Raw genomic sequence first — 13,891 nt, forward strand, 5'->3', positions numbered from 1 at the left:
AGCCTAGACAAAACGAGTGTTGCTTGATTAAGAGAGAGAGAGAGTGGCTTTGTTTTCTGCAGCCGTAGGATAAGCCCATGTATAGCTTTCATATGCTAGCTCAACCGGGGTGTGTGTGTGTGTGTGTAGAGGTGTTACTGAGCTGCTGCTGTTACATATATTTAAAAAAAATCGCATGTGAGCATTCATTAAGATGGAGCATGAGTTGTAAATCCATTACAGTATCACTATCATACAGGGAAAAAACTAGTAGAATATTAATAGAATGTTGCAGTGTTTAAAATAAAGTATTTGAAAGTTAGGAAGTTCAAAGTTGTTGAACTTTAAATCTAACCCCAACATCCTTAACTCTCTCCTCATAATGCCAACCCCTTTCACTCCCAAGCATAACTATATTCTTTCAGCCACTTAATCACAGTACATTGTACTATAATTGACGTAAGAATGTGCATCATGCTCACTCCCAACACGTGTGCTGCTGACAAAACCAGAGAACAGCCTCCCGTTCACCCTCCCTTAAGGAGGCGCACACTGCGGGTGTGGAAACCTGTTGTCTGTTCCTGGCTCTGTCACAATCATGCCATGTGACCGTGGGCAAGTTCAGCTTAATTAGATGGTTTTTAAAGCATGCTGAAATGTTTAAGTGGGAGATGCCACATAAATGCAAGATGTTCTTTGTATGCAAATCGGATCAATCCAGATCTGTCCCACTTCCTTAACATGAGCCGAAGTTTTTGTACAGTTGCTTTAACCCTTTACTGTTTGCAGTAAATGAGCTCCCGGCAGTTGCATGCACTTTTAAAATTGGTGCATCCTTGGAGTTGGTTTATCTATATTCTATTGTATAAGCCAGTGGATTTGTCATAAGATGTATGTAGCCCCAACTGGCATGTCAAAGCATATGGATGAGGTTCAAGATTTCCTGGCCTAATCAGTAAGTTATATAGGTTTGATCTAAGATATAGTTTAGGATTTGTCATAAGGACACACTTACCATCAGTGTTTGTTGTGCAAAGTGACAGGCATACAAGAGTAGAGGTAAGATTTATTTGAGGTACATTATCTATTTCCATTTTCTCCGTGTGGCTTTTTAAAATTCAACCGTAACTTTGCATTTCCTTCCGTTCAGATTTTTATGCTTCTTGGAAGGCTTTGGCTATGTGTAAAGACGAATTTTTGTTGCTCTCTCTTTAATTTGTTTTTGGTACAGGTGTAACTCTTATTAAATTTTCTGTCGGAGATGATTCATCTCTAGAAGTTGTATCTAAATTGAAAAAAACTTAAACGTTCACCAGAATCATACAACTTAAAAAAAACCAAAAAAAAAAAAACCAAACCAACCAAAAAACATGATTAGCAACTGAATAAGTTCTTCACAAACCATTAAAACAAAACTTCAGTCCTATGGAATGCATAGACACTTGTGGATTAATATTACAATTCTTTCTGAAGTTTCTGATGTGGATCTCTTGCAGAATTTTGAGCACAGAGGTCATGAGGCTCTATTTTCTTCAAAAAAGAGAACCTGGTATGGTTTGGTAGCTAGCAATGCAATCAATATCACTTCTGACTGGCCTTTCCCAATTGCATGGGAGTAGGTGTTTCACTTTCCAGTGGTTGTCTGTTACTGTTGAGCTGCAGAGAACCAAAAGGTCACATTAAGCAGAACAAGTTCACACAGAATATTAACCAACCAGGTTCCCTTCTCTTTTACCAGAATTGATGACTGGCATTTTCAAATCTTATAGATCCTGCACTGACTTTCATCTTGTTGTAACCCCACTGGTGTCAATGGCTGAACCTTAGTTTTCAAAAGAAGGATACATTTAGCCTGCTTGTGCTTCCTTTCCCTCTTGCGCGCACCCTGTCCCTCCATGCTTTTTTGCATATTTGCTTCTTTTTATAAAGAGTGCCTGAAAACTTAAAACACTCAGCTGTCTGAATGCTGGATACTAAGGGCCTGTTGATGCTGTAGTTCTGGACTGCTGGGGAGCAAGTGGAATTATCAGTAAAACTGAGTAGTTGAGAGGGGAATGGAGTTTTAGGACTGGCTTAAAGACAAAATTGCACTAGAATTAATTATATTGGTTGTAATTCAAACTGTCCTGCTGTAAGTCTGTGTGTGGACACTCCTGGTTTGGGAATATGTGACTTATTTCCATGTAGTTTGAGGGTTTTTAAAAAAAAATAAAATTAAAGCTATATCCGATTAAGAGCAATTTAATGACTACACATGGACTTGCTCCAGAACATGAGACTTAAAACCAATTTAGCTCTCTAAGGCTATGTCTACACTGCAGCACTAATTCGAATTATCTTAATTCGAATTACAGAAAGCGATTTATAGAAAGAAAGCGCTGCAGACTATCCACACTAGTGTTTGTGCTGATTTCTTGCGTCCACACTGTCCAGCCTTAATTCGAATTAGAAAGCAGTGCAATGTGGGAAGCTATCCCATAGTGCAACTAACCATAGAGGCTGTTGTGACGAGTGTCATCATCCCAGGATGCAGCGCTGCTTCCCCCACCCTTTTCCCCCACCCCCAAACAAACAGGAAAAGGATTTTCATGCTGTTTTTTTACTCCGCCGATCGCCATTGCTGCAGGCACATGGAGCCAGCTGAACTATGCTGTCATTTTGACCGTGACAAATACATCGCAGCTTATCCTGGATTACTTTAGAACTGTATGCTGTTTGCCTCTTATGCTCCCCCCACCATCTCCTGTATATTGCTTGCCTTTGATTTTGAGTCTACAGGTGTCTGTGGAATGTAAGATAAATAACAAGGGAGTCATTTGTATCACTGTATTAATATACTAACTGTTTCCATTTCACTGATGGAAAGCATGATATAATGTATCCACATGTAGCACTGTGAATAAACTCTTAAGAAAGTATCAATTTCCATGATTGGCCACTGAAACAATGTAGCAAAGAATTTCCTCTCACTGCTAGCATTTAAAAGGCATTCACAGGGAGGGGAGGGGATGGGGGTGGGTGGTGAAATCTTTCAAAGGGACAAACTTTAAAGGGCTTGCTGGGCATTTAAAATGCATTCACCACACGGAGAGGGGGGTGGTAATCTTTCAAACCCTTAAAGAGACAAACTGCAAAGGGCTTGGTGTGTGTGTGGGGTGGATCACAGCTTGAATTTTAAACCCATTCACTGCAGGAAATGAAGACTTAAATCTTTCCAGGGCTGCTTTGGGGGAGGCTACTGAAATGGGGCATCATGTGATACAGTCTGGAGGCCAATTAATTCGAATTAAGTCCCATTGCGTCCACACTCTCTCTAATGCGATTTAACTGTTGCGCTTCAGGCGCTAATCCACTTGCAGAGGTGGTTTTATCAATTAGATTTTAAAGGCTCCTTAATTCGAATTAACAATGCGCAAGTGTAGACACAGGAGTAATTAATTCGAATTAAGCCACCAGTGTAGGCCAGGCCTAACTGTCTAAAAGTCTGGATTGGTGTGGTTTTAACACCTCGTCTAATTTAAAGGATCTTCAAATGCTGAGAAGGATATCATTTGGTAAAGATTCCTTCAAGACTCGTAACCCTACAATAAGCTGTGAGAACTCCCAGTACATGCTTGGTTCTTCCAGCAAAAACAGGCAATACTAAGGCTTTGATATTTCCAAGCTAACTAAGCAAAAAGAAGACATGTTTATTTATAATCTGAATAGCAGTTGCATCGTTTCAGTTGGGTTTTACTGTTTTGGCGTAAGTGAGACCTCCACACTACTAGTTCTCCAGCCATTCATGGAGTCATTGAGGACAGATTAAAACCTGAATTGTTCATGTAAGAAACAGAGAACATTTTCTGACCACTTTTAAATATCAAGTTCAGACCGGGTGTCTTTTTGAGCTTGTCCTTTTTTAAAAGAATAATAGTATGGCAATTTAATTAAAGCTTTTAAAGTAACTTTGTGCATCACTGGATGCAGCAGGAAGGAGTTGCTGAGCATTTCCTTGGAAGACAGAAGATGTGCCTTTGGGCCCTCATTTGAAATGATGCCCTCAAACTACTGAGCTACCAGTGATTGATTTCACTAAATAAATACGTCTCTAGCTTTGGTTGTGAAATGGCATATTTCTGAGAAGGTATATTGCCCTTTGAGTTGCAATCTAAAACAACAAAAATATCAGGAAGCCTTTTGCACAGGTGGGGAGGACAACTTGTTACATTCTAATAACACCCTTCAGCCAGTGCTAGGAACAGCAGCGAGGCTCCAGAACGAGGAGTCCTGCCTTTTGAGTGAGGACTGGCTTGGGGAGAGAGGTGGGGACTGAATATACAAAACACCTCAATTATTTTTCTTCATGTTTTTTTGCAGCCGCGTTTTTTGTACCTGATTTCATTACCGTGGGCAGGTCTACACTTAAAGCTGCAGCTTTGCAGTTGCACTGATACTCTACTACCCTGACAGGAGAGGTTCTCCCATTGTCATAGTTAGCTTACGTCTCTCGTAGAGGTGGATTATGTGGATGGGAGATGCCCTCCCATTGATTTAGTGCTGTCTACATCAGGGGTTATGTTGGTATAACTGCGTCGCTCAGGGATGTGTGTTTTTCATGCCCCTGTGTAACATAGTTATACCAATGTCTGTTTGTTTGTAGTGTAGATCTGGCCTATAAAATGTGTGCTGTCCTCCTACTTCGCTTAGGATTAATCACTCTTGCTGTCAATGCATGTTACTTACTATATGAAAATCTTGATACATGGAATGATTTTTATAGACTAATACGTTTTGGTCTTATTTTGGTTCAGTTTCAAATGCAACTTGAAATTTATTGTATTTAAATTAAAAAATCTGATTTTCAATAAGAACTTTTTCCTTTTTAAAAAAAATAATTTTTTTTTTTTTTTTTTAAATCCACCCTGGATTGTGAGACTGACACAATTTTGTAAAAGCATTTTTTTATTTCAATGGAACTGCATTTTCTGATAGGGGAAACGTGTTCTCCACCAGCTGTAGTCTCTCCTTTTCCTGCCCCCAAAACACCTGAGGGTTAAGTCAATTTCTTTAGCTCTCCCCCCCCCCCCCCCCAACTCCTTCACACTCTTATGAACTTATTTACAATTTTGCTCTAGCATTGTCTACTTCTTTCCTTTCCTCCTTCTTGTATGTTTACATCTATTCTTTGCTGCTTCTGGTTGGAGCTCTATTTCTTCTCCACTTCAGTGATAACTAATTTGTGAAATCTACAGGAACAGAGGGGGCTAAAGATTAGATCTTTACATGAGAGTGGAAATGCCTGTGTAATAGTGAATTCCTTTTACCAAGTCTCAGTTGGTTTACCAATGACACCAGCTTTTCTTGCCTGATTCTTTGGGATCGATTGAGCGGAAGTGGAGACTTGCTCAATCAATCCAGAACTTGATTTAATAAATCCACCCCCGGAAAAAGAGTAACGCTGTGTCAATGGGAGCACATTTCACATCGGCGCAGCGAAGTGAAGATGCTGCGGTGAGTAGAAGTTAGGAAGTTAACAGGAGATACACAAGCTACTTTAAGTCAACTACCACCGAATTTCATGGTAACTGTAGACCAGGCCTGAGTTGTAACTAAAAGGTGATCTATGTAAATCTTGGAGGAAAGAAAACAGGTCACCTTTGGAAGGTTCTCTGACCCAGTATCCTCTTTGAGTGTGCAGATGGCTCTAATGCCTCTACACCAACCTATAACCTTTTTTTCCAGCAGCAACAGAGTGAAATTAAGAGAACTGCTCAGCTTCCTTGCTGCTGTACAGATCCCTGTGGGCAGAAGTGAAACTGACACGCTGCTTATCAAGGGTTTTTCTGCTGCTTCCTCTTCGTAAAAGACATGCCTGGAGCCTTTACATGTAGTGAGCTAGTGTACTGCAAGCGAGATGTAAATCTACAACGCCTCTCCATGCCATGTCCTTAACTGACTGTGTGGACCCTGCTGGTGTACCCTGAAAGTTTCTGTAGTATGCTTTGACCTATTGTTTGAAACAATAATGCAAATAGGCACTGGAGATTTTCATAGACAGAGAGGATTCAAAAATTAGACTGAGAGTGGGACAGAGTAGCTATACCGCTCCTCTTCTTCCCTCTCCCCCTAGCCCCAGCAGTCAGACTTCAGTGTGGACCCAGAGAGCAGCTTCTCTTTCTAGCAGTTTATGGGTTTGGGAATGATGGCTTCAAATGATCAAAACTCCCACAAGCTAGAGATTGCTTGAGGGCCTCATGTTTTGTACCAGAGTCCTGGGATTTTACCAGGGTGCAATCCATGTAGTTGGGCCTGATTGCTGGACGTCTCGTGGCATCAACCCTGAATTTCATTGGTCGGGAATCTTCTGTCTTGGTCTCTGGCTAGCAGCTGTCTGACAAATGTTTCAAACCATACTGGGATTGTGGAACTGTAGACACTGGAAATGGGGAGGGTGTGGGAAAGAGCTAATAGGTCACTCAGTGTATCTGTGTGGGCACCAGTGATTGGACACAGATATTTCTAATGCATGATCACTGTGGTCTCAGAGCACTCTTTGAGTGCTGGCCATTCCTTTGAATGTGTATTCTAGTGCATTGTCCAGTTGAAATGTAAAAGTCTCAGGTGAAGAGGATTCCTCCATCTTTCTTGGGTGGTGATGCCACAAACTAACAAATCTCACTGTTGGGGAAACATTTTCTCATTCTGTTTACCTTTTCCCCTTAATTTTACTTCACTTTTTTCATAGGTGCTCTTCAGTCACTGTATTTACATACTTTAAAAGTGAGAGTGAAATTGTGTGCCTCCTTCAGCTGTACTTTTGGTCTAGCCATAACTATTGGCACCCAGTCTTTCCTTCATAAGCATCTCGCTCTCAAGCCCCCGTCATTTTTCCGACTTGCATCTGAATTACCTCTGTCCACATCTCCGTAGTATTGAGTGGCCAGTTTTTTAAAGGAATGTTCCCAAGAGCTCTGGAGATGTGGGGTATCTGGTATCATGAAGACACTTCTAACTCAGCAGCTATTTTCAATCAGTGGTAAAGTGGCTAAATCTCTTCCCATGTTTTTTCTAGGCCCATACACATAAATAACATAAAGGAATGCTTATGCTACCTCAGATACAAAGTTTAGAATTGGGCTTCCCATGTTATGGTGATTGTTGCATTATTTTCTGCTTAACCTTGGTTAAATCTGATATTTCATGGATGGGTTTGAGTAAATGGGTATAAATGTATGTATTAACTGACAGGCTGTCTCTTGTTTTTTGTTTCTTTCAGTTATACATGGGAAGCAATTGATATAGATAAACATGTGCTTTATAAAATAAATCCCTGTGGTGGCATTGAAGATTGTGACGGATCAAGTGCAGTCTGTGCATATGACATGAATCAAAAGGTCTATATGTCAGTAGGTAAGTTAATTTTTATTTCTTAGAGTATTAACATTTTAAAAATAGAGAACTTCTGGCATGTTTGCTGTGCTTTCTACCCAGGTTTTCTAGTGTATGTTCGCCATAACAATGTCTCTAACGTTACAAAATAAAATGTTAAGACTTCTACAACTGCACATTAAATCCTTTTTCCTATTCTGGTTAACTGTTATCCAGCCTTACAACAGTTTATAGCAGCTATTTGTAGCTTCCAGGGTCAGAAGGGATTGCTGTCATCTAGTCTGATCTCCTGTATAATACAGACACTAGAATGTTTCTAAAATTCCTTTTAAACTAAAGAATATCTTTTAAAATAAATAAATAAAAAAAAAAAATCCAATCGTAGTTTTTTAAAATTCTCCTCTAACCAGGAATAGTAACAGTATGTATTACACATTAGTTATGTTAGTATAACTACTTACACTCCGTACATGCTTGTTATATGTTGTGCTGGTTGAAGTATGTTTTTTATGTAGAAAACTAATGCTTGGATTTGATCTATCAGCAAGAAATACCTCACTGGAGATATGTCCCTCGTTATTTAGAGCCATAGTTATCTATGTACCCTGCAAACATGGTGTCTCCTCACCACTTCTGTTGCTGAAAATTATTTATGCTGAAGAAGTAATCCCACAGTATTTAAGCTTTCTGCGTGAATGTTTGTGTCCCCCTCATATCTTGTTCATTGTTACACACTTAGTAGTGATGGTGACTCTAAAGACCATGTGATCACTTATTTCTCAGGCCTGGTCTACACTGGTGGCTTAATTCAAATTAATTACTCCCGCGTCTACACTTGCGCATTGTTAATTCAAATTAAGGAGCCTTTAAAATCGAATTAATAAAACCACCTCTGCAAGTGGATTAGTGCCTGAAGCGCATCAGTTAATTTGCATTAGTGTGAGTGTAGACACAATGGGACTTAATTTGAATTAATTGGCCTCCAGACTGTATCCCATGATGCCCCATTTCAGTATCCTCCCCCAGAGCAGCCCTGGGAAGATTTAAATCTTCATTTCCTGCAGTGAATGGGTTTAAAATCCAAGCTGCGATCACCCCCCCCCCCCCCCCCCCACACACACACAACAAGCCCTTTGCAGTTTGTCCCTTTTAAGGGTTTGAAAATTCCCCCAGATGGTGGGGGGAGCATAAGAGGCAAACAGCACACAGTTCTAAAGCAATCCAGGATAAGCTGTGATGTATTTGTCACAGTCAAAATGACAGCATAGTTCAGCTGGCTCCATGTGCCTGCAGCAACGGCGATCGGGGGAGTAAAAAAAACAGCATGAAAATCCTTTTCCTGTTTGTTTGGGGGAAGAGGGTGGGGGAAGCAGTGCTGCATCCTGGGATGATGACACTCGTCACAACAGCCTCTATGGTTAGTTGCACTGTGGGATAGCTTCCTACATTGCACTGCTTTCTATAAGAATTAAGGCTGGCCAGTGTGGACGCAAGAAACCAGCACAAACACTGTAGTGTGAACTGTCTGCAGCGCTTTCTATAAATTGCTTTCTGTGATTCGAATTAAGCTAATTCGAATTAGTGCTGCAGTGTAGACATAGCCTCAGTATATTGGTCATTGCATTTGATTTGATCTGGGGAAACTGACAAATCTGTTCAGTTCAGTGTGTTTGTCCCTTTATAAAATTGTTAAGGGCGTCCACAGAGCTGGATGGGTGGTGTTTTGTAAAGCTAAAATAAATAAAAGTCCCATATTTGGGCCGTGTTTGGGAGGTATGCTTAGATCTGCTAACTGCATGTGTAAACCAGAAGCAAACTGTGTGCTTCTAACTACACTAGTTTGAAGAGTTCAGTGACTACTCTCTTTTCTCCAAGGCTCTAGTTCTTTAACTGATGAACAGAGTTGTGTGTAACTACTTGTGACACACTTCCCAAGATCTTTAAAATAAGATCAGGAATATTCAGCTGTTTAAAAAAAAATAACTGAGCATAAAGTATCTTTTCAGACTACTTTTTAGTTACTGTGAAACTTGAGTTTAAGTTAGGCTATATGTAGCCTACCAACCTGTTTCAGTGCAAGGACAGATTCTATGTGAGGAGATAAATCTTCAGCAGAACAATTTCTGGGCTCAGAATACTGGACCAGAGATATCAATTAAATTTTAAGATTTAATCTTGATGGGGTAGGGGAAAATCTCTAAACTTGCACTTTCAAAAATGGTTGGTTGGTGGGTGTTTTTTATAAATGACCAGCTTCTCCTACCATAAAGGATTTTGGCCTGGGTGTGTGCTCGGCACTTTCCAAAAAAAACCAAGCACCTTTTAAGATATCTCAAACTGGGCACTCCAAAACAGTTTGGAATTTCTAGGCCTTAGTTCATTATTTTGTGTATATATGATTGCACTTTATGCAAACATCTGAAATGCCCAGTTCTCAGGAATGGCTGCTTATACATCTTACTGTAAATTGCCAGTGAATCTCAGGTTCTAGAGACATAACTACTAAAAATATGACAAGCATAAAACTTGTGAAAGGTTTAGGAAGGACACCATCTGGGTCCTGAGAAATGACATTAATATCCCACTTGACACAAAACTTCAGATGTCTTTTCAGTTGACTTGATGTTAGTGTGGTAAAGGAATTACACAAGTGGAGTCAATTAAAAATTCCCTTTAAAATCTTGTTTGTGCTTCTGAACTGATATCATGAAACATCACTTTATAACTAAAGGTACAAATGTCGTAGTTCAAGTAAGGAGTTTTTAACTGCATTAATACAAAATCAAGGTTGCCTAGTTAAAAAGCCAAGGAATACAGAAGCTAAAGTATCATTGTCAATGCGAACTTAACCAAATTGCACATATCTAATACTCTTCTATTGTTTGTTTTTAATTGTTGCTTAAGATAATTGTCGAAGGCATGCAGTAAAAGACAGAGGATGTGTAATGTGGTTTAAATAAAGGAACTTGAATGTTTTAATTTCCTGACTACTTGTGGCTCTTTAACAGTATGTTAAAGAACATGTTAAGCTAACAAGCTTAATTTGCGTCTGATATGATTTGTTAAAAAGAGATGGTGCCTATACAGATTTTGTTTCACTGGGTATCTGATTGGAATCCTATGTGGGTTAAACACACTCTTACTTAAACCTTGATTCATCAAGGTGCTTAGGCATATACCTTAACTTCACAATTGTGAGTAGCCTCATTTCAGTGGGAATACTCTCATGCTTAAAGTTAAGCTTGTGGTTTAAGTACCTTGATGAATCAGAGCCAAAATGCTAATTTACAAAGCTTTTCATTTTGCAGAGCTTGTATAAGTATAATGTTCCTCATGTCACTTCTACAGTGGTCAGTTAGAATTGCTACACAGAAAGAAAGCTTTAAAAGCAAATTGTTCCTTTTCAGTTAAACCTCGGCTATTTGTTTCTGTCTGCGGATTTTAATTTTAGTAAATCCGTTACTTTTTTTAAATCTATGGCATGGTCTTAATGTGACGGCGATCAGACACTTGCAAAGTATAGGTTGAATATATGATTCTTGTATTTCAGAAAACCTAGAGTAATGTTTTTAAGTTTTGTGAGCAACGTGTAACATGCAGTCCCCAGTAACACAGAAATTAGCTGGAGTAGCATTAAAAGTCTGTAGGCTTTCAGTGAACAAAAAGGAAGAATTCAGCTAAGGCTGAAACTTTATCTAATCTAGCCTGCCTGACCTTAGTGTCCAAACATGCTGTGTGTGGTTTGCACTCCAGGGCTATTTGGTGCTAGCCAGGTGCACCAGGAAGATTGAAGGCACAGTTTCGGCCTTAAAAAGAGAAGGAAGTTCAGAATTTTTATTTATTTGGTGGGCTTCAGACAGATTAATATTAAACTGTTTGGGGTTTCTTCCACAGAGTAGAAAAGGAAAAATGTGCAATGGGATATTGGGCATTTTTTTTTTTTTTTTTTTTTTTTTTTTTGAATCTATATGTAGTCATTACTACTCTAAGTACACACAGAGCTATACAGTAGAGGGGTACAATTTACCCAAATAACTTAGACCCTGTTCAAGTTATGTATGTGAGAACACACACACGTGCCTATGTAAAGAACATACCAACAAAACATGGTAGGATTCTGAGTAGTGTTTGCAGCATGGGCGAAGTTCTGGGAAGCAATGGTGGTACTGAGTTGTGTGTCTGCAGATATATGAAGAGCCCAGTGCATTGGCATCTGCTTTAAGAAAGTTCTCTTTTCAGTGAGGGTTAGAATGTTTGGGTGTAATTCTGTGCTGCTCTGCCCATCTCGTAATTTATTGGAGGTGAGAATGAAAAGGTGCCATTCTGACCTCTAGTTCCTTGCACTTTTTTATCACCATTGTGATAGCACAACATCAGAATAGTGGAGGTGGGTGGGGGCGGGGGGACTTAGAAATGGAGCTCTGCTGTTGCTGGCACTCAGCCAGGAAAGCTGCTTCTTGCACATGTGTGTGGGCTTTTTTAAGCACTGGACAAAAAACGTGGTTTTATTATGAAGAAAACTAAGAATTCTCAACAGAACTTAACAACCAAGTTTTCAAATGCTCTTCAGCACATCTGTAACACTGCAGAATTGTGTAGAGATTGCATGTCTTAAACAAAACCTGTAGGTTCTTGATAAAAAGGTGTTGCCGTGCCAGCCTCAGTGTGTAGTACATATTGACTCATCCAAAGCTGGCATTCTTTTTGAGAACTAAGACTATATGCAATATGTCCGCTGAGGAAACTATAGGAGTAGTAATAGAAATAGAAATGTAAAAGTATAGCTACTTCTAAACTGGAGTGACTCTCATACATTGCATCCTCCACCTACCTTGTCATTTTATTTTTGTTTGCTTTCCTCTCATGCCAATGTTAACTGCCTGGTAACCTTGCCTCCAGCAGGTTACAGATAATGTTAATTGAATGCTCTTATACATTGCTCCTCGCCACAGTATGTGGGTGCTCTGAATAGCTGTTAGGATATTAATGTACTAATTTAACTACAGGGACACATTTTAGCACAAACGTTTAGATCTTCTTTTATAAGAAGTAAGGAAAAGAGAGGCCCTGAAATAGAGTGAATGTAATGTGTTAGCTGGTAAGTTTCCATTCTGATTCATAGGCATTAATTTCCACCCTTAAGGTTTGTAACCAACATAGGTTTCCTTTCTTCTCAGAGTTGTCAAGTGGGCTGGCTGTACAGCTCACCATGATAGTTTACTGGTATCTGCATCACAAATTCCACCCATCGCAGCTTATCTGCAGCTCTGGACGAAAGGGCATAGTTTCAGCAAGCCTGCTGGCAATGCCTTCCTGCTGGTATTGGGATATCTTGGGGAGAGAATATTGGGAGCTGGCAGTGTCTCAAATTCTGATGCCTGGTGTTCTTGCAGTGTCATTTTTTCACTTTATCAGTGTTAACCCTCTTTTTTTCTCTCTCCCTTCCCCCCCCATCTTGTCCAAGTCTAATCTGAATATTTGTATTCCTCTTGTTCCCAAAATGCATTCCTGTTTGGGTGACATCACTTAGCTCTGTTACTTGCCCACAGGTAGATCTGGAGTAAGGGAAATATGTTAGAAGAAGCCTAGCTAAATTGAACCACAATCAAGTAGTCTGCTTTTAAAGGTGTCAGGCTACATTTATACTAGATGCAAAATCATTGACTGGCACAGGTGTGCATATAGGGTGTGCCGGGTGTGCCCAGCCACACCCTAATGTCTCAAAAAAAGAAAAGTGGCTTTGTATTTTTTAAGTAAAGTTTCATTGTTAATTTAAAAAAAATTAAGTTTAGTTAAATTTTAGTTTGTTTGATGAATAAAAATGTCCTTTATGACTGAGTATTCAATAAATGTTCGCCTTTAAAAAAAAAAAAAAAAAAAAAAAAAAAAATTCCCTGGGAGCACACCCTAATGAAATGTGCTGTGCACGCCTATGAACTGGCATACATGACCTCTTTTTTTTCTAGTTCCAGACAGGGCCTAGAAGCAGAGGGAAATAGAAAGGGAGGAGGAAGTAGGAGGAGTAAGTATCATGCTGGTATTTAGGAGCGCTTGCTCCAGCATTATAAAATTTATTGTGCAAGGACAGGCTTTCTTTACCAAGTGTACAAAATTCGTGTCTGTGGAGGATAGCAGGGGAGATGCAGTCAGTGTAGTGGATTTGGATTTTAGTGTAACATTTTGTTCTGTTCTTAAACTTAACAGAAATATTAAAATAGGGCTGCACCGGAATATTCATGTGGACTGAAAACTGGAACCAAAATGGCTGAGGAGTAGTGATAAACAACTGTGTAGATGAGATGTCTAGTGGAATATGGTGTGGATCTGTGTTGCATCAAGTCTTAATATCCTTAATGATCTGGAAAAGGGGAGCAAACAACATAATGAATACATTTTTTCCCCCCTACTGGGCTGAGTTGCAGGGTACTTTGGTTGGAGAAATAATACAAAAGCACTTAGATTAGTAACACGGACAGAAAACAACTAAATGAAATCCATCTTGAGGGAGGAAGATTCATGGCAATAGACTTGGGGGTGGGAG

At 39.6% G+C, this 13,891-nt stretch overlaps 1 protein-coding gene across 1 annotated transcript in view; it reads left to right on the top strand.

The window, feature by feature from the left end:
* Positions 1 to 13,891, top strand: part of IGF2R (insulin like growth factor 2 receptor) — an 88,595-nt gene that overhangs the window by 7,564 nt on the left and 67,140 nt on the right. Inside the window, exon 2 of the mRNA XM_067555188.1 lies at positions 7,238 to 7,371. Within this exon, the coding sequence (XP_067411289.1) occupies positions 7,238 to 7,371 (134 nt within the window). The remainder of the gene's footprint in view (positions 1 to 7,237; positions 7,372 to 13,891) is intronic.

This window comes from Emydura macquarii, unplaced genomic scaffold (assembly GCF_026122565.2).
Source record: "Emydura macquarii macquarii isolate MOO-44397 ecotype Brisbane River unplaced genomic scaffold, CSIRO-AGI_Emac_v2 contig_1559, whole genome shotgun sequence".
Lineage (NCBI taxonomy): Eukaryota > Metazoa > Chordata > Testudines > Chelidae > Emydura > Emydura macquarii.